Source organism: Alligator sinensis, unplaced genomic scaffold (assembly GCF_000455745.1).
Source record: "Alligator sinensis unplaced genomic scaffold, ASM45574v1 scaffold293_3, whole genome shotgun sequence".
Classification (NCBI taxonomy): domain Eukaryota; kingdom Metazoa; phylum Chordata; order Crocodylia; family Alligatoridae; genus Alligator; species Alligator sinensis.
Window position 1 is genome coordinate 321,842 of NW_005842604.1, and position 20,778 is coordinate 342,619.

General features: G+C 38.8%; 2 protein-coding genes across 5 annotated transcripts in view; one reads left to right on the forward strand and one right to left on the reverse strand.

Moving 5' to 3' along the window:
• ANGPTL1 (angiopoietin like 1) overlaps positions 1 to 17,156 on the forward strand; it is a 30,915-nt gene extending 13,759 nt beyond the window's left edge. For all 3 annotated transcript variants that reach the window (XM_006033017.2, XM_006033018.2, XM_014524375.2), the window contains exons 3-5: positions 10,065 to 10,258; positions 12,018 to 12,288; positions 13,977 to 17,156. In XM_006033017.2, the coding sequence (XP_006033079.1) occupies positions 10,065 to 10,258; positions 12,018 to 12,288; positions 13,977 to 14,164 (653 nt within the window). In that variant the 3' untranslated portion in view covers positions 14,165 to 17,156. The remainder of the gene's footprint in view (positions 1 to 10,064; positions 10,259 to 12,017; positions 12,289 to 13,976) is intronic.
• The window catches only part of RALGPS2 (Ral GEF with PH domain and SH3 binding motif 2), a 218,787-nt gene that overhangs the window by 81,103 nt on the left and 116,906 nt on the right, over positions 1 to 20,778 (reverse strand). The window lies entirely within an intron of this gene.

The following is a 20,778-nucleotide window of genomic DNA, read 5'->3' on the forward strand; positions in this document are numbered from 1 at the left end:
TGTCCCCCCCCCCCCCCCCCCCCCCAACTTTGGGCATCTACATCAGCACTACTGTGCAGTAACTAATTGCAAGTAAAATTTGATATGTGCATTTGCAGGTAGCAAATTTACTTGCAATTAGTGAAGCTTACTGTGCAGTAAGCATCTGCACATGTAGACACATGCTTACTGTGCAGTAAAGCATTTCATGGAGACACCTAGTTTGTCATGTAAGTAGATCCCAAAGTGCTGCTCAAAAGTGTGTTTGCAGAGTACCTGTACTAAAACTTGCTGCAGTTCCAAAAAAAGGCAACACACATCAATTCTGAATGAACTAAGTGTATGGGTACTATATGTAAATTACTACATCTATGTTTAATTTCAAGGTTATTGTTTCTGAATTTGCTCCTCACTTCCCTGTGCTCAGGGGGAGCAGGGTCTAACAGTAAAGAGAGGGGAAAGGGACTGCTACGAGAAAAAGTTGAAGGAAAGCAGAGAGCAAAGAGGTTACCTAACCTCCCCCCCCCCCCCCCCTTTTTTTTTTCCCTCCGTTTCCCTGCTGTAGCAGTGGGACGGGGACAAATTCAAGGCAAACTTCCAATAATTAGATTCTATACATGAAGAATTATAACAAATTTATAAAACTTTTCTATTTACAGAATCAAATTATTGGGGGTCATGTTACAATCAGGGCTGTCTTCTATTCAAGTACATACAGTACCTTATTAAAGCTAAGAAGAAAGTGACAAGCAGGAGAATTAATGCAGATCAATTAAAATGAAATTAAATTGAATAAACCTGAACAGAACTATAATAAAACAAAACTGAGTAAGTAAAATCAAATTAAACCAGATTAAAATTAAATTAAGCTGCTATATTTGCACTATCAATATTAGAGGAACATTTAAGCTTAAATTAGTCTGGCACTTCTAATGGATCCATATAATAGGACCCTGGTATTTGTGGAAATACATCCAATTACAGCAGTTGTGCTCAAGTTCTTGGGACTCTGGGATGGATGAAAGGTGCAGGATCAGTCTGTGCATCAGGATCATACCCCACAGTGTCTCCCTCAGCTCTGCTCAGGGCCCCATGCTGCTTCCCCCCAGTCTGGCTCCTCCAGATCAGGGCCCTGCATCCCCTCCCTGGGACCCATGCTGCTTTCAGCTAGCACCTGTATGCCCAGATCCAGTCTAAGCCACCTCAGCAGGCCAGACAGCATGCTAGATTGGTGAGTGAAGTTCCTCAAGATTCCAGAAATTTGGCAGCAGGACAGCAACAATTCCTCTGTGGAAAGAGGAACACTGAAATTTTTTTCAGACCTGTCGGCATGATAGGATGGCTCTGTGGGCTGGATCAGGCATGCAGGCTGGGATTGAGTGCCCCTAAACTAAAGGATTATCTTAATTTTGATGTAGTATAGTTGGCTTAACTTCTACAGAGAAAATGGATCACAACTGAATGCAACTTAAACCTACCATGTAAATATGAAAGTTTTCAATCATATAAATTGGTCAAATCAAAACCAGTTTCTATTGGGATAGTAAAAGCATTCTCTTCCTCTAAAAGCGTCTTTGCTCTATTTTAACTTTCTATCCTCAACTTTTAGTGCTGGTACCACTTTAAAAAAGGTGAAAGGCATTAATTTATTTCTTGGGGTTTGCTTTGTTTTATTTAATAAAAGGGAATGAAGACTTTTACCACTCCCTCTCCTGTTATTAAAAAATGGCAGAAACATATAATCCTCAACCTTCCAGCCCTGCAAATTCAGTCAAATACATGACCTAAAAAAATACAGCCCAAAACTGGAAAATTGAGAAAGATATAAGTAATGTTTAGTATGGGTTGTGGGTAGACGCCTTTAACTACAGTTGTCATTACTCATTCCAGCTATACAAACTTTTAAACTCACAGCTGTAAAGACAGTATTGTTTCCCTCTGTATTTTAGCATTCTATGTAAAACAAGCCAATATGTATTACCTCTAACAAAATTTTGTTCCATTATCTTTGTAATTCTTTTAGCTATTCACTCCTTTTACTTGGGAATTCTCCCCTAACATATCTAAAATGCTCAATATGAAAAAACATAAAAGTAGTAATCATAGCAATTTTAAACACTTTATAAGTGGTTTCCTTCTATGATATATATGAGATGGGGAAAATTTATAAATGGGGGGAGAGCTAGCCCCCCCTGCCCCTACTCTGGCAGTGCTTATATTCTATTGGCCCACCCCCCATTGTTAGGCTACTGGTTTCATCTCTAGAAACTAAAAACTATTAAAGAAATTATATACTTGGCTTCTGAGAGGAAATGGCAAGCCTATCATTCTGGCAATGACATACTCAATAATGAAAAAAGGGTAGTAATTAGAAATGAGGTAATTTTGTTGGTATTCATTCCAAGCATCGGAACGACTACCTAGAAAAGTTATAGACGCTCCATCTGTGGAAATTTTCAATTGCAGGTTGGACAAACACTTAGATAGGATGGTTTAGTTAGGGATAATCCTGTGTTGAGCTTAACTATATGATCTTGTGAGGTCTCTTCCAGCCCTACTTTCCTATGATCTTATATCTATATCTGAAGATAATCGTTCCATTTCATTTGGGCCTAAAATGCTAATGAAGCTAAGTACATATGAAAAACATTTTTTAATAAACAGCATGACTACAGTATAAGCAAGAAGCCATATTCTGTTTTTATTTGCACCAACATGTAACTTAAGGAACTAAGCAGAATTTGATACAGGCAGAACTGGAGAGGAGAAAAATATAATTTAGATGTATTCTAAAAATAACTACACTTTCCAAAGCACTGATAAATTGCATTTTTAATGGGAACATTATGCACTTAATAAGCAACTCCTTATATTTACCATAAAACGTCCTTTATCTCAGTATAATTAAAATATTCTATCAATAAATCACAAATCTCAGAAAAATTGGATTACAGTTCCTATAAGCTTATTATATGTAATATGTATTATGTATAAAGGTAAAAGTTTATAGGATGAAACTTGAAAATATCTATAAAAGTATATACATGAAATTCATAGGCTTATAGGAAAGTAGTGCTGGAAGGCATCTCATGAGGTCATCTACTCCAGTCTCCTGTTCAATGTAGCATTATCTCTGACTAAACCATCCCAGCCAAGTGTCTATATAGCCTGCTGTTGAAAACTTACAAAGATGGGAGATTCCATAACTTCTCTAGGTAACCTGTTCCAATACTTGACCACCATCATAGTCAGAAAGTTCCTCCTAATCTCCAATTTAAAATTTCCCTTGTTGAAGTTTGAAGCCATTGCTCCTAGTCTCATCTTCTACAGCCACAGAAAAAAGGCCATCTCTATTCACCCTATAACTGTCCTTTAGGTATTTGAAGACTTATCAAGCCCCACCCCTACCCCTGCCCTATCACCTCTTCCCCAAATTAATAAACCTCTCTCTTTCAGCCTTTCCTCATAAGTCTTGCCCTACTCACTTTTATCACTCTGTGCTCAACTCTTTTGAAACTATCCATAGCCTTCTGCAAGTGTGGGACCCAAAACTGGACACAGTACTCTAGGTGAGGCCTTACCAGTGCTGAATACAGAGGAAGAATCATTTTCTTTGATTTACAAGTGTAAGCGGAAAAGACTTACCTGAGACGGAGTGGAGGTGGCGGGACACTGTGCTGGGAGATAAAAGCGGCGAAAGTGAAACCGCAGCGGCTCAGGAAAATACAAAAAGGAAAAAAAAACAACAAACCGGCCAAGCTTAAAGGAGCCAGGGCCAACAGCCCCACTGGTGTCGGCACACTTTATAACAGCGTGCTGGGACCGATTTAGCAGCCAGACCCTCAGATCCAAGATAAAAAGCCCGGCGGAACACAAGCGGTGGGGACTGCAAGTGGTGTCCCCAGCCGGCCCGGAGGGGCCAGAGAATGCAAGCAGTCCCAGTGAGGGGATCTGGTGGTTATCCCGGGAAGGGGTCTCCACAATAGATCAGGGCCATAGAGGGCCTGGGGATTTGGTCACAGAGGCGGCGTGGACCAAGGAAGCCAGCAGCAGAGATTGGAGCCCGGCAGGACTCAGCGGAGCAAAGATACAGGCGAGACAGATGGATGGCAGGTCTCAAGCCCGGGGCGGAGGTGACGCGTCAGGGGACAGACCGATGCTGAGGCCGGGCAATGCATAAAGTCAGAAAGAAAGAAGGCCAGGAGAAACGCTTGGGATAGTGATATCTCCCACACCCAGCGGCCATCATATTCCAGGAACCTGAGCAAAGACGGCACAGGACATCAGTCTCAGCAACGCAGGTGACAACATCAAGGTTGGCATTAGGCGGGGGTGTAGGGGAGGTTGGAGCCCCACAGAGGTGGAACAGCAGGAACAACTAAGGGGAGACGGGACCAAAACATCATCCTTCCAGTCCGAAGGCAATCAAAGACGTGGCAGGAGACGCCCCTTGGTGAACTGACCCGAAGTCGTTACAGTAACCCAGCTGTTCATCCCTAAGAATAACGGCGAGGCTAGAGAGGAATCCCTATACGAGACGCACCGGAGAGAGACACGGCAGACTACAGAGCGGCACTCCTATTAATAAAACCCAGGATACTGTTGGATCACATTTTGAGGTAAAGGACAATCCAGGATCTCCTATGAGCCCCACTGCAGCTTGGGGCACAAAGCCTAGGGCATAAAGCCTAGCCCCCAGTGGCAGCTGCCTCACCCTGCACACAGCTCGGGGGGGGGGGGGGGGGGGGGGAGGGACTCCCGCCCCTCCGGGACCTCCATCAGAGGGCGTGCAGTGGCAGGAGCCCCCCCCTCCCGTGTGCATGGACAAGTCGCCTGAGCTCCAACACCCCCCAGCTTGGCCTGGTTGGGGCCCCCACTCACCCAGTGGCAGGGGGCACAGAGGGGGATTGTCCCATTCACCCAGCCCAGCCCTGGTGGCAGGGGGCACAGTTCAGCCCACCCACATGCGTCCTGCCACTCCCGATCAAGAAGCCTTCTCAGTCTGGAGGGCTAGCCACCCCAGACCGACTGATAGACCACAATTGACCAGTTGGTGACCACTGTACCAGAACCTGCAATTCTTCCCATCTGTTCCCCAAACTTCTCACATTAATATACATTTCATTTCCTATCCTCTTCTTGAGGATACTGCTATGGGCTTCCATTATTGCTTCCCTGTACTAAGTTTTATCCAGGTCCCCAGGCTCTTTATTTACCTCTGGGCTTTTGACTCCATCCTTCGGTGAACCTATGAACTTTAGGCTTTAATGTTGATGATATATTGAACATACACAGTATAATTTAAAAATTTGTATTATAGATTATATATTTTGATCCACATATTTAAAATATTTACTTTTCCTCAAGAAAACAAGGCAAGATAATGAACCAATGTTAAGGGATTTGTTGGATTTATTTTCTCTTTCATTCTAGAATATAATTTTGAAACCTCTTCTACCACATCAACTTTCTATGTTAACTGCATCTACAAATCTAAGCATCAAATTGGAGACAAATTACATCCTGTGTGCTTAATGCCAGTTGAATTTTAGAAGTGATCAAAGGATATTATGTAAACAGGCTATAGCAATTTTCCATTCCTTAGCAGCCAGTTAAAACAGTTCTATTATGTGCCTGGCCTCTAACAGTCCTGGGAATAAGACTGCTGAATTCCTTTCTCCACAGAGAACATAGTATTTCAGCTACAGTAGCAGATCTTTTGAAGTGTTCCCAAAATTTTAATCTGCTATAGAAATAACATTTCTTTGTTTTACACATTTTGTAATCAAAAAGCTGTCTCAGGAAAGTACTTACTATGGAAACATGTTACTATGGAATCATGACATGCAGTTTATAGAAACAAAAATAAGGTAGATCCACGTACAGGCCATAAGGCAGGCCAGGAAGAGTTAGAAGCTCAGAGGACCAGTAAAGTGCATCAGAACATCTGGAACCTGTTCAAAAACACCCTGAGATTAATAGAAGCAGTACAAACTGCGACAACAGATGAATGTAGGATGGTATGACCAAACTTGAAACAATGTGTGTGTAGGGGATGCTGTACTTGAATCAAGTTCATTAGTCAGTAGATTGTAAAGGTGCACAGCACCAAGAATGATTTATCATGAGGTAACAGAAACCAGGTACAACAGACAAAGACTAATTAAAGAGAGAAAGTAATTCCGTTATTAAACAGAAAGAAGTAAAATGCAATGATGTATGCCTGATATTAGCATTTCTAATATATAAAAAGAATAGAACTGTGATCAACCCTGCACTATCCCTGCTGTCAGCCAGTCTGATCACCTGGCTGATAGTATGAATAAAGGCTTTACTAAAGTTTATACTCACTGGGTGCACACATCTACATATGTGCTTTACTGTGGAGCTGACTTATTAGCTCTGCAGTAAAGCATAACCATTTACACATGTGTCCGTATTAGAGCACTGTAAATTAACTAACTCCACTATAGGACAGTACTGTCTGGGACAAGAACTATCCTACAGCAGAGTAGTTATGTGCACTGAAATGCACATGTAGACGGTGACCAGGGCTGGCTAGGCACACTCTAGCATCCTCATGCCCCAGGCAGCACCTCTGCAGCATGCTGAGCTGGGGCAGAGCAGCCCTGGGCTGGCAGGCTTACCCCCTGTCACCTAGGGTTGATCCACCTCAGCTCTGTCCTGCAGTCCTGGGCACATATGTAAACACTATGCCCAGAAGCAACAAAGTTCAGCACGAACTACTCCAGAGTTTATTGCTACGTGCTAACTGCAGGTGCAGATTCACCCCTTGGATAATTGTCATGTGCTTAAATTTAAACCATGTCGCAGTAAGACCTAACAGGTTCCATGGAAGCAACAATACCATGCTTTAAGGAGCTTTCATTAACTCAGTGATTCTCAGCTAGCGCGTCATGGCACCCTGAGGTGTTTTAAGATCCTTATGAGGATCCTACAGGGTGCCACGCAATGTTAGGTGTGCAAACATGATTCACAAGATAAATTCAGAGATTTCAAAAAGGAAACTGCAGTTTTAAAATGTTCTGAGCTGTTCTAATCTGAGGTTTGTTTTTTTTTTGTTTTTTTTTTGTTTTTTTGTTTTTTTTACACAAGAGAAAGATTGTTCTATTATTTTTGCATAGTCAAAAACCCGAGTGAAAAAGAAGGGCTGATATTTTAATCGGGAGGGAGGGAGGGCTCAAGTCTAATAAGGGGCGTCTCGAGTCTAAAAAGATTGAGAACCACCCCTGTACTTGGATACCAGGAAAACGAGCAGAAAGAACAAAGAAATTAAAAAGATACAGAAAATGCCAAGTGAATTAAAACATTAATAATTTCAAGGCAACAAACAAGAGACGATTTTGACAAAGTGTACTTTGGCTAGCAAGAAGGGCATGAAGCAGTTGTTAGAAAACAAGAGAAGATACTTATGGTGATCAATTTTTCATGCTTAAATTGAAAGGAGATTTTTTCCAAGAAATGTGAAAAATATTTAAACATGCTATGTTTGAGATATGAGTTCACAGTTTTCTGAAAAGCAAGCATTACTGACTATCTTATAATTTAAAAATGAAACAATATAGTCCATAACATTCAAAATCTTGTTTACTTTTACCTCAGAGAGAATTCTGTCATTGTGCCAGTTTTATAGGTTTGAGTTTTCAAAATAAAGTTCTTTAAAGCATCACTTCTCTAAACCAAAAGGTACATGACAATTTTTTCAATGCTGCTAGATAATTGGCAGTGTTTTAGACGAGGCAAAATTGCTTCTTGTTATCAAGAAATGCTGTAAATGTACACTACTACTTTTTAATACCAATACCGCTTATTAATAGCAAACATCCTTCCTTGTTCTACTACCGGGTGTATAACTCAGCACCATGGGTGGAAGGAGCGTGGCCTGGACCCAACCCAGCCCCACTGGAGAACAGGGGGCATGGCCCAGCCCAATGGGGGAAAAGGGGGCATGGCCTGACACTTCAGAGGAGGATGTGGGGCTCAGCACCAAGTTGACGCTGCAGGGAAAAAGGGGGCATGGCTTGGCCCAGTGGGAGAAAAGAGGGCAGATGCCCAGCCCTGTGGGGGGGGGGGGGGGGGGGGTGAGGGCTTGGTGTGACCCCAGAGAGAATAGGGGGTATGTACCAGTCTTGCCACAGGAAAGGAAGCATGGCTTGGCCCTAACCCGGGCCCACTGGTAGAAGGGTCGTGGCCTGACTCAGAGCAGGCATGTGGGGCTTGAGGTTTGGAAATCTGGCACGAGGAAGGGTGGCCACATTAATGGCCACTGCTTCCTTGCTGCCAAATTTCCTGACCCGTGGGGGGCCCCACGGGCCAGATCCAATGGCTCCGTGAGCCACATTTCACTTGCAAGGCCAAGGTTGGTCACCCTGCTTTTACATAATGTAAATGGCAACTCTCGTCAGGCCCTGCCCTGCTGCCAGGCCCCAGTTAGAAGGGTTGGGTTCAGATGTAGGGGTTTAACACCAAACATATTAAAAAAGTAAGAGAGTTCGGTTGTCAGTAGAAAGCGTGCAATAAAAAAAAAAAATAATCTTGGGTTGGAAACCTGATCGACTTCAGCAATGGTTTTACACTGCACTGTATAATTTATAATTTGCTTCAATTAGATGGACAGATTATATGATTATTCAAAAAGAGAATTAGAACAACCCCCCAGTAGTTGTCTTTAGCATTTAAACAGAAAGTTATCAACTTTTAGTAAGACTGACTTATAGAGTTATCAACCACTAACAGGGGATTCACCACTAGCCATTATCAGAAGACATCCAGTTATAGTATGAAAATTCTCTAACTAGTACAAACATCAATAGAAATGATTATCTAGGAATATCCTTTTCCTTGAAAAGGGACAGAAGGGTCAAAACACAGAAACTATAATACTTTTATTTACAAAAAGGACACACGGACTAATAAAGATGTAAGAAACATAACTACAATGTGAAGGCTGACAGATCCTCTTTCATAAGAACTGTATTTATAACCTGAAAGAAAACTTTCAAGAGCCACCATAAGCAGCATCTCTTTAGAAGTACAGCTTTGAAACAAGTAAATGAATGCTATTGGCTGCTCAAGAATACTTGGTCCACTACTTGTATGCTTCTCTGGCTTAGTCATGTGTACATAACTGTCAAAAAATGAAAATATGAAATGTATAAAGATGTTCTTATCTCAGGTTTAATAAACTAAATGTTGGAATTGGAGTAATCAAGACGACGAATGTTACACAACACAGTAGGAATCAGAACTCATGGTAAAGGCGATATATTTTATTAGACCAACTAGATGTTTGCAAAAAAAAATTCTTTATTTGCAAGCTTTCAGGCACATGCACAGGAGAAAAGATTGTAAAAGTTATCTTAGGCAGAAATGAAAGTTTGTATTTCATAGGAAAGTTGAAGGTGTAATAAAATCTTCCATTTGGAACAGTTTATTTTATGCAGAAGGGTCCCTGGTGCCCAAAAGCTTACAAATAAAGAATTTTTTTTGCAAAAATCTAGTTAGTTAGTCTAATAAGAGATATCACCTCTACCACAATTTCTGATTCCTTTTGCCTCTAGACCAATATGGCTACAACCTGGATCCCACACAACACTGTAAACATTGTTTATTGCATTAAGTTCCATACTTGTAGACTCTGGCTGTAATAAGTTTTCTAAAGAAATTCTAGCTTTGCTGCTAGCTACTCATATACTTTAAGTTTTTACTATATCAGTTCAAACATAGGCATTATAATGAAAATGCATACCAGAAAGTAAGCTGTACTATATAGGATAAACTAATTATGAAATGGACTCACTCTTCTTGCATATATAAGATTAGGTTGTAAATCCTTGTGACACATTCAAAAGGAAGTTATCAAAATATTTGGGTGTAGACTGTAAAAGAATGCCATCTGCTTTGCAAAACATTTAGTTATTTGGAAAGATGGTGTGGTAAACAAGACAAACAGAAAGTTAACCAAATAAAAGACAAAGATGTTTTACATGTTTATATGGTAGCTTTTACTTTCCGAGAATTAAAATTATGAAATAAGTATTCTTGTTATTTTTTTTTTCAAACAGGCCCATTCAAAGACTGTCAACAAGCCAAAGAAGCTGGGTATTCCAACAGTGGAATTTATATGATCAAACCTGAAAACAGCAATGAGCCAATGCAGTTATGGTGTGAGAACAGCCTGGACCCTGGAGGCTGGGCAGTTATTCAGAAAAGGACAGATGGATCTGTCAATTTCTTCAGGAATTGGGACAGTTACAAGGTAAATTTTATTATTCAGAAAACAAGGAGCTTCATTTTGGTGGGAAAATGACTGAGAATATCATTCATGGCTAGCCACTTTAACAAAGTTTATCTCTTTAAGTTTAAAGGTAAATCAACTTATAATTTCAAAATACAGACAAGTATTTTATGTATAACATGTAGTGTGTCCACCTGTGGGGTACGCAACAAGCTCTTCTGAACAATGAATTTTTTTTGCCATGTATATTCCAACAGTCTAATTAAAAAACATGATTTCTGTTAACAATTACAACATGCTTAACTATACGCACTTACATAGTCCAATTCACTTGAGTGGGATTATTCATTTAAGTGGAGTTTAGTATGTACAAACATTTTTAGGATCAGGGCCTTCGTTTTTAAGTACAACTTATCTTGAATTTAAAGTAAGCCACTCCTAGCTTTCTAATAAGGTTTGAACTTTGTTCTAGGCAGTAGGGTCAGGGAAAAGAACTTTACCTTTGTACATGCTTCCCTGACCCAGCCATACAGTGCATACAAATTATTAGTCTAATTACTGACTACATTTTCATAGGAAATGCATCCCATTCTGGACCCAATTGAGAATGGGGCTACTTACATGCTTAAAGTTAGGTATGTCAGTAAGTATCTTGCTAAACTGGGGCCTTTATGGATAATTTGGATTGCACTGGGTATATTATTTGCCATTTCTCAAGCAGTGCACAGCTGTAGTAGAAATACAGCTTGGTCAGGAAATGCAAAGTTTAGTATTTTCATAATAAACAGGGCTTTCATGAGTCACCCACATTGCATGTATAGAGCTTATTTTAACCTGCACTTGTGTCTACTGTCTGAGGCGACAAGTGAGCTACTGTAAAGATTACATTTACCAACTCAACTAGTAACCCGTAATACAACATATGCAAAGAAAGTGCACATAAGTTATGAGAACTTTAAGAACTTTTTCATTTCTAGGTATTTGACTATTAAAACTGAATCCTCATGATAAAATAACTGATAATGTTTGCATTACCTCCTCCTTTATTGTTTTTTTTTTTCTTTCAAAACAAACTTTTTTTCCTTTAACTTTTTGGAGGCAAACTGGCCTTCAAGCTAGCTTTACTTAAAGGGTTTCTTGGGTAAGAAAAAAAAATTATTCTACCAATCACCACATAATTTTAAAGATATAATTTATTGGGAACAGAAGGCAAAGGCTGCCAAATGTTACCTATCAGGTATGCATCATATTAGTTGTCTGACCCAAACCTGAATAGGTCTTTTCTAGATTCATTAGGATTGAAGTCAGAGGTGAACAGGTAGAACATCTAGTTAAGTTATTTAAAGAAATAGCAACCTACCTGCACACTAGGTGCAGAGTTTATGCATCATAAGTATTGGGATTGCTCATAACTATCTTTTGCAACTCTGAATGTACCCACATTTTCTTAAAAGGGCACTTTTTGTGCTGCCAGAAAATATTTTTAAAGATATCAGGGGAATCTCAGACACCAGGGCTCAGTTTCTTCCTCCTCATGCTACCAGCAGTTCTACCAGTAATTGTTAAGTAAATAAAATACTAAATTAAGACAAGTAAGAGTGGCAGAATCTGCCCTATGCAGATTAAAAAGAAAGGGTCAAGAAGTTCAAATGTCTAACACCTTTTACTGGTTTAAAACAAATTTTACTGAAATATGCTACTGTTGCTGATAAATATCTTCATTAAAACAGATTAGGAAAGCTAAACTACTTAACCTCACATTCTGGTTTTCTTTGTACAGAAAGGATTTGGCAATGTTGATGGAGAGTACTGGCTGGGACTAGAAAATATCTACATGCTTACCAATCAGGACAATTACAGGTTGTTGATTGAACTAGAAGACTGGAGCAATAAGAAAGTTTATGCAGAATACAGCAGTTTTCGCCTGGAGCCTGAAAGTGAATTTTATAGGTTACGTCTGGGAACTTACCAAGGAAATGCTGGGGACTCCATGATATGGCACAATGGAAAACAATTTACAACACTAGACAGAGACAGAGATATGTACACAGGTAAGGAAACTAGTGTCACCCAGGAAAAAGCTGGCTGGTACAACAGATACCACCTTCAACATATACAAGGGTTTAAAAAAACCAACATTATTTAAATTATGATAAAATGATTATTATTATTATTGGTTCTTCAAAGTAAGCAGTCAGCATACACAGGTAGTCCAATTGACAGGGCCTATTTTGAGCCTGCTGCATAATTCAGGACTTAGTTATTTTAAATTTGGTGACCTTTGATAAGAGTTAAGTCTAAGAAGGTTTGCACATACTCCATTCCAAATAAGGCTTTTGCCTATATTATTCTTAGAAGTCACACCACTCTTATTGGAGGTAAACTCGTAGAGCACTAGCTCTCAGCCTTCAGACTAGACCCAGACATATATTCTCCAACCTTTGCCAATAATTGCAATGTTAAATCCCAATCCTGCTAAGTTTTAAGCATACAGGTAACTCTAATCACATTAAAGTCTCACTAGCTGCATCTACATGAGATGCTAACTATGCAGTTATTACTGCTCAATCCCAAGTACAAAATGACTGCGCAGTATTTGGCATTAGTATGCAGTAGCAACCTTGCATAACTTCCTGATAACGCAGACTGCACAGTAGCCTGTTCTTACTGCACAGTAGCACTGTGTGTCTGTGCAGTAGTAACTGACCCTGCGCACTAAGCATTTCATGCAGACGCGGCCACTGATGGGACTATTCTTAGCGTTATAAAATTAAGTTCATACAGGATCCAGGGTTTTGTGTATTACTTGTAACTAAATAAGAATACAATTCTGAGACAAAAAATGATTTATTTTGACAACAAGTCCAATAATACTAATCCAAATTAAACAGCAAGTAAAAAACAAAATGAACTGCAGAAAAAGAAACAATCCTTGCTTTGTTGACACTTATTATGCAATTTTGGACCTCAGGCCAGGTCACATTGGTAAAACCAATGACTTAAGCCAGGGGTCAATAACCTATGGCCCTGCAGGCTGGATCTAGTCCATGGAGCCACACAATTGGTGGCATTCAGAGGTGGAGTCTCTCCCTGCACTGCATTGCAGTCCAGTGCCTAAAGTCTGATAAAGAGGGAGCTCTGCCCACAACAGGCTGCAGCTGGGCACTCAAGGCTTTGGCTGAGTGGGGTACTTTCATTGCAACATACTACAGCTGGGTAGCAGGGAGGAGCAGTGACAGTGGCTGGATCCTAATGTCCACAGTGGGTCATTCTGCCCCCCACCGCTCACCAGAAAAACATGGCCAGCTTCTCACTAAAACAGTTATTTGCCATTATTAGTTGTTGAGAAGATAATATGCCACATCCTTAAATAAAAATCAGCTTCACGGCAAATTAACAAAATTAAAATATAAGTCATGTTGCTCCTACTTATGTAGTTCCATACAGCAGAAATTCTTAAATTCAGTTCACGAAACACAGCTGATTAGTCAAATGGTGTGGCTAAGGACACATTATTACTAACATTATGTTCCTTTATAAACAACTCCTTGTAGGGGAAAGCAAGTTAAAAGGATTGTAAATGGAATAAGTGATCTATGAGAATGCAAACTGGGAGGCAAAGTGGTTTGCAAAATAAGCTCTATTACCAGCTAGGCACAGTATGAATAAGTTTGAAAACCCCTCATCTATCAATTCCCTTAAGTGCTTCAGTTTCACTTATTTTATTTTCTCCCAACAGGAAACTGTGCCCATTTCCACAAAGGAGGCTGGTGGTACAATGCCTGTGCACATTCTAACCTTAATGGAGTGTGGTATAGAGGAGGCCATTACAGAAGCAAGTATCAGGATGGGATTTTTTGGGCTGAATATCGAGGAGGTTCATACTCCTTGAAAGCAGTTCAAATGATGATCAGACCAATTGACTGAGTGGGGAGAAGTTAAAGCTCTATCATGCTCAAGTGATCAAATAGAAAAAAAACAAAAAAAACTTTTCAGTGCCTGGATTCCAGAAAGAGTTACATTTAGACCCTTATTTTGCACAATTTAGCTCTGCAAGATGCAGAGCTACAAGTATATTTTATTTGGGTTTTTTGTTCTTGTCTTCTTAAAAACTTTCTTACTGTGAGACAGCATTTGTTACCTATACGAGCTTGTAATAACATACAAAACATGCAGGAATTCCACCTGCAATAAATATTTATCTTTGTCCAAGTCCAAAACACATGTAGTCATTAAAGCTACTAAAAAAAGATTTTCCAGTTGAAATACAAGCTATGAGCTTCTTCAGATTCGTTCAACCATTATATTTAATGTGTGAAATGATTTAGTTTAATATGAAAATTATTCCATTTCAGTTATTTAACAATTTATTTAAAATCTTTATTATAGGACGACTACTTATAAAAAAACTGATTTCACATTATTATTATTTTGATATTTACATATGCAAATGAACTTGCATCCTAAAAAAGACAAAAATGAGACACTAGATTTGCCTGAAGAAATATATTTTGCACCAGTTATTTCAATACGGAGTTGCAAATTAAGCAGAAAATAAATGTCAACGGCATAGAAAACTCCTCCTAGAACGTGTGCATCCTGCCTCTCAGCACACTTACATAACAATGTTCTCTGCATGATAAATGAGAACAAAAGTAAGAATGAAGTTATAATAAAACATATACTTTTAAGAAGCTGCAAAAATAAATTCCTTAGTGCTCATATCTTCTACTTGCTTTGGTATTCAACACATCTGGCAGACAGAGTGCTATGGTACGTACTCCACTAAACATGAAACACTTTCCTAATAGCTTGAACTCGAACATAACAGCAAAAGTGGTATAAATAAAAAAAAGGGCAAATTAGAGCATGATACACAGAGGATCTCAACATCCCTCTAATTGCAACCTCATCCCATTTCCCAAAGAGACGCCAACATTATTTTGGTAATTTTTTTTTTTATTTTATTTATTTATTTTTTTTTAACTTTTATTCATTTCTGATTTGAACAAAATCCTGCAGTTTATATTATGCCAATATGTATCAATTTGTTTCTAAACTCTGTATAGATACCCTCCATGGGATGTTTATGTTTTTCTAGACAGGCAAAGGAAGCTGATATGCAGCTGTAAATCAACCTTCAAAGCAAAACTTAAGTATTTTTTCTTGTTGTTTTATTTAGTTTCTTTTGCAGTTTGTTTTTTTTATGGTAAACCTAAGCTGACACTCCAGTTGACTAAGTGGGTGAAAAAGATAAGGACATTTAACTACTTCACTTGCATATGTATCTAATGAATACCAAAAAAAAAATGTAATCCAAAAGGTAGGATTTTCTTGGTTTCACGGTCTCAAGTAGATTTTGTTAACAGTTCAAAGAACAGTTCCATGGAAGAAGTTTGTTTTCATGGAAGAAGTTTTGAACAGTTTGTTCAACAAAATAGTTTAAAATCCAATTCTTAACTTCTACAATGCAGCTAATATACATTATAAAGCTGCAAATGAGGTGACTTTTAAACTCTAACATTTTACTCTATAAAATTTTCAGTCACATGAACTTCTCAAATCTGCCACTCTCCCCCTTCGTAGCTGGCAAATATCTTCGTTATAAAGCTAAAAAAGGACTTTTAAACTAAAGCTTAAGACTATTTCTTAATGGATTTTAGGAGTTCCATCTCAACATGCACAAAATATATTTTTTCGTGTCCCTGAAAGAACAGATCCATCTCAGTATATGCCTGGGCACCTTTTCTGTAACCACTTGTAAGGCTGTGAGGTAAAGACTAAACTGCATTATTGCTAGGTTTGGCAAGATTCAGGGTTTTTTTTTTTCCACTAATCAGTAAGCATGGATAAAATGTTGATCTCACCTCACACAGTCCGGTGAAAAAAATACTTCCATTGTTAATAATCAAAATTTATAGAAAGGGGGCTTAAGAAAAATGATAGCTGATGGAGTGTGAGACAGAGGGAGCAGTCCCTGCAGAACCATGCTGACTGTAGCTTGGACTGCAACTCCCGAAACCTCAGGGGACTAGGAACAAAGGAAGAGGAAGTGACAAAGTGGACAAGGGAGCTACAGGCAAGTGGAGCTAAAAGGGAGGGCAGCTCTGCTGCTCAGCCGGCGCAGTCCTACAGTTGTTACATTTGTTGAGGCAGGTGGTTAAAATTCACAATCCTGAAAATTTAAATAGATAAAAATTTAAATAAATGCTTAAAATGAATAGCAATATTATCTATCAAAATAATTAAAAAATAAAAGTTGAATTGTGCCAAGCCTAATTATTGAAAGATACCCACGAGTTGACAGTAGGTCTAGCTGACTGACTTCAAAGTCTTAAGGGGTAAGATTTATCTTAAGCAATATCAGCAATCAAAATTCATATTTCTTAACCATTTAGACAAAAAAATGCAACTTTAAGAGTCTTCCAGGATCCTTTAAGTAAGATGCATTTGCCACGAGTTAACAAATTCACTGAGTCCATGAGCTTTGTTAACATAATGGACATCATAACATTTCATTCTTAGCTACTTTAGATGCCAAGATCCTGATCTAAAGCCTTATTGCTTTTCAATCAAGCTGGAGGGGAAAGCAGAGAGCCTGTTGACAGAAGATAGGATGCATGCATAGAAGGCAACAGAAAGTGAACAATTTTATTCTAGGGAAGGAGATGGATAACTGCCTTGACCTGAAACTACATAAGAAAAATAATGGGCGAAACGGAGAATACCTTATAGACAAAGGACAGCCTGTGGCCTAGAAGAATAAGCACTGCATTGGGAGTTGCACCAATCACTTAAAAGTGATTAAAATGAGTTCCAAGTTTCAACTACACGTATGTAATCTGTAAGAGGCTACTTAACCAGAAGACTTGTCATGTCCGAGTCTGCTGACAGACTTGAAAACAAACAAACAAAACCAAACCACACTTTACTGGAAGAGGCAGTGCGATAGTTTACCCAGCTCCACAGCATCTGTATAGATCAGGAGCTTCAGTGGGGCTTTTAGGCACTTTTATCTAATGGCTCATTGAATCAGCCATTAGATAAAGTACCCGATCTATACGGATGTTGGGTGAGCTGGGTTAAACCAACACAATGCCTCTTCTGGGCACATGCTGGGCTCAGCACGGGGACACACCACATTTCAAGAGACATTTGGGATGTTTTGTTTTATACTTGTAAGCAGCCTGAATGATCAACCATCCCTGAAGATGGTATCTTAAATTTCGAAATCTGCGCACAAGAAACCGTCTAAATTCAACTTCTGAAGAAGCTTAAATTGATGCCCAATATTATAAGATAGGTGCCCTGGAAATCACTAAATTATATTAAAGATATACACAAACAAAACACAGACATTTTATCTAAAAGCAATTACTATTAAAATAGAAATTGACTGCCAGATAGCAAGACACACACAGGCTGCATAAATAGAGAGCATAAAACTTTTGTGAATTCATGCTGACTTCATCAGATTCTGTAAAAGGACAAGTGTAGAGCAAGATATGAAGCAAGTGATTTGAATACAAAAGGTAGGGAAGGAAGAGAGGGAGGAAGGGAAAGAAGATAGGGCTGGGAGATGCAAACAAGTGATGAACCCATATAAACAAGAGCCACAACAGCTAATCCAGGTATTAGGATAAGGATCTGTAATCCATGTTTAACCCATACTTAACACAATCCGGTCCATGGATGATATTTTGTTCCACAATTTCCCATTCAAAGTGTTTTTTAAAATTTTGCTGCCTGTAAAGAACAATTCTCACCTGCCAAAACGAACTTCTATTATGTCTTCCCCACTCCCTTCCTCCACCTGGAAGTATTTCAAGTGATTGTTAGAAAAAGTGATAAGCATGCATTACACATGTATAACAAATAAGGGCAGAACAAACATTAGGTAACTGCAATAGTAGAAGATATGCACGGAGTGCTGAGAGCTCCAGGTCAGTTGCTATGTACAATACTGTAGTGGAAGGCAAGCAAAAAGCTAGTTTTCTAAATTAAAACGTCAATAAGTCTGGAGGCTTTACTACTGTATTGAAATAAAATAAGATAATGTCCCCTAACCACCCCCCTCCAATAAGCATAGGAAATAAGACTCTTGTCTTACATTCACATATAGGGAAACCTCTTAATTAAATACACTATCATTAAACTGCCACCAAGAGCAGGATCTGCTCAATAATTAAAACCAGCTATGAAGTTGACTGAATACAGCCCATACTTGAGCATACTTGTAAAACATATGGTCCACATTGGGCAAACACTTATAGGAAACTTCCACAAGCCTAGCAGTGCAACCCATCTGAATAAAATATATGGGAGTACCCATTAAGTGCAGTCCTCCACAGAAACGACTCTCTTTCAAGTCATGGTGAGCCACTACACTGCATACATTTCGACTGTCTTCAGTCCTGGGCAGCACCTTTCTTTCCCATTTCCAATTATTCTTGTTTCTTCATCAGGCTTTAATGTCTGGCAAACATCACCAAACACCTATGTAGATGAGAAGCTCTCTCTCTCCCCGCTCAGCCCACTGCATGTGGCTGCTGTGGCCCTGCTCTCCATGGAGTAGAACCAGACCAAGCAGCCTCAAGCTTCATCTGCATATGAATTTTTGGAAAGTCCCAGGACTTGTGAGAAAAAACACATGGTCCCAGCTGTGAGTGGGGAGATAATTAGCACATGGATCCTTGGAGGGAGGGTGGGGAGAGAGGGTGGAATCTGGAGTATACTCACTGAGTACTGCTGCATGGTGGGATCACCATGGCTTGAAACACTGTTGACTCTGCTAGAGCACAACCCAATGAACTATGTGATAAAATATCAACCTTTTCACTTCGGATTAATATTATACTATGTATAAGTAGGTACAAAAAGTGCTACTCAAAAGTGTGTTTATGGAGTAGCTTTGCTGAAACTTGCAGCAGTTTGCCAAAAAAAGGTAAAAATGCAGTAGCAAGGCGGCCAGCTGCCCCCCCCCCCCCCGCTACCCTTTTCCCTGGTGCCATAGTGGAAAGGGGACAAATGTAAAGAGACCCCTCTGATACTTAGATTCTATACCTGGAAAATTAAACTAAAAACTTATACATTTTCCATTAATAAAATCTAATTATTGGGGGGGGATCTTAAAAATTCAGGGTCATCTTAGATTCAAGTAAATACAGTAAGAAAGCATGGCTCTGAAATACTTTAACCAAGTACTCAATGCTAGTTTTTGTAAACATAGTATTTTTATTTATGTTATGTTTAATATTTTACATTTATTCTAAAACCAGGAAAAATGAAGCTTTGTGAGTACTGATCTTTGAGCAAGCATCCCCCATCAGCCAAGTAGTTCATTTAAACATTGCAAAAGACCCTAAGTGTCCAAATTACAAAATTATAATTTTCCCTTTATTTTCAATCATAATTTTGAGGGAAATGGTAATGAATCCAAAGCAGGAATCAGTCCTACTCTCAGAGACAGGAGTTTATTTTGGAAGACAGATATTGAACTTCTTAGAATGTACATTTCTCATGCTAACCTAAAAAAATATTTCCTGTTCACCTCTACTTAAGAAACTATCATGAATAAAAGTTTCTAGAAAGTGTGTAGTAAACAGAGGTTCAATCAGCAATTATAAGCAGAGACAAACTTTACAGAAAATCCCACACATCTCATTGATTTGAATTGAAACAAATTTTTCTTTAACTACCACCTCTTATAAAGCCATGTAGTAGGCAACTTTTCTGTCACAAGAGTGACCATCTTAACTAATTCTTCCAAGCAAGGCATATTTATATATAAACAAATGCTATCACTGGCTGAATTACTGAAAAAGTGGTTTCTACTGGAATTAACATGCAGATATAAAAGCTGTTTTTGATCCTGGGGTTTTAGGTACTATATGTGCATTAAAAACAAAATAGGACATTATTGAAGAAATCAAATTATTACAAAATACTCATTCTGTTCAAGTCTACTTATTGTTAACCTAATATGTATTTGATCTAAACATATTAAGGCCCCAAAACAGTGTGAAAAGTTTAATGATTATTTATAAGGAATGTTATTAATTGCTTGGTATAAGGTTACAACAGAAGAATGGCGAAGAGTACGAGTACTCCAGTATTATTTTATGGAGTAACATGCGTCTATCCACTGACAAAGCAGCAGCTAGCCAACTAAAAGTGGAAAAAAGAAGACTATAAAACTTTGACATTGCTTTTTGCAAGAGAGAGATATTTCTGGGTTTTTTTTTTGTTTTTTTTTTTTATGAAAAAAAAAACTTTCCATAGACTTGATTTAGCTATACATATAACCATTTAAAAACCTGTTGAAAGCACCAGCTTCTTTTACAGTAGCACTGCTAGACAGCACAGATATATTTAGAAGTTGAACAGTATCCCATGAACATTTCCTTAGAGAATCACTAATGACAATTGTAATACTTCCTGCCTATATATTCCCTTCTCTGTCCAAATAGCAATTATTTCTGCACAAAAAGCTACTCTTTGCTACAAAACAACTACTTTTCCAAAAAATAACATCCAAGACA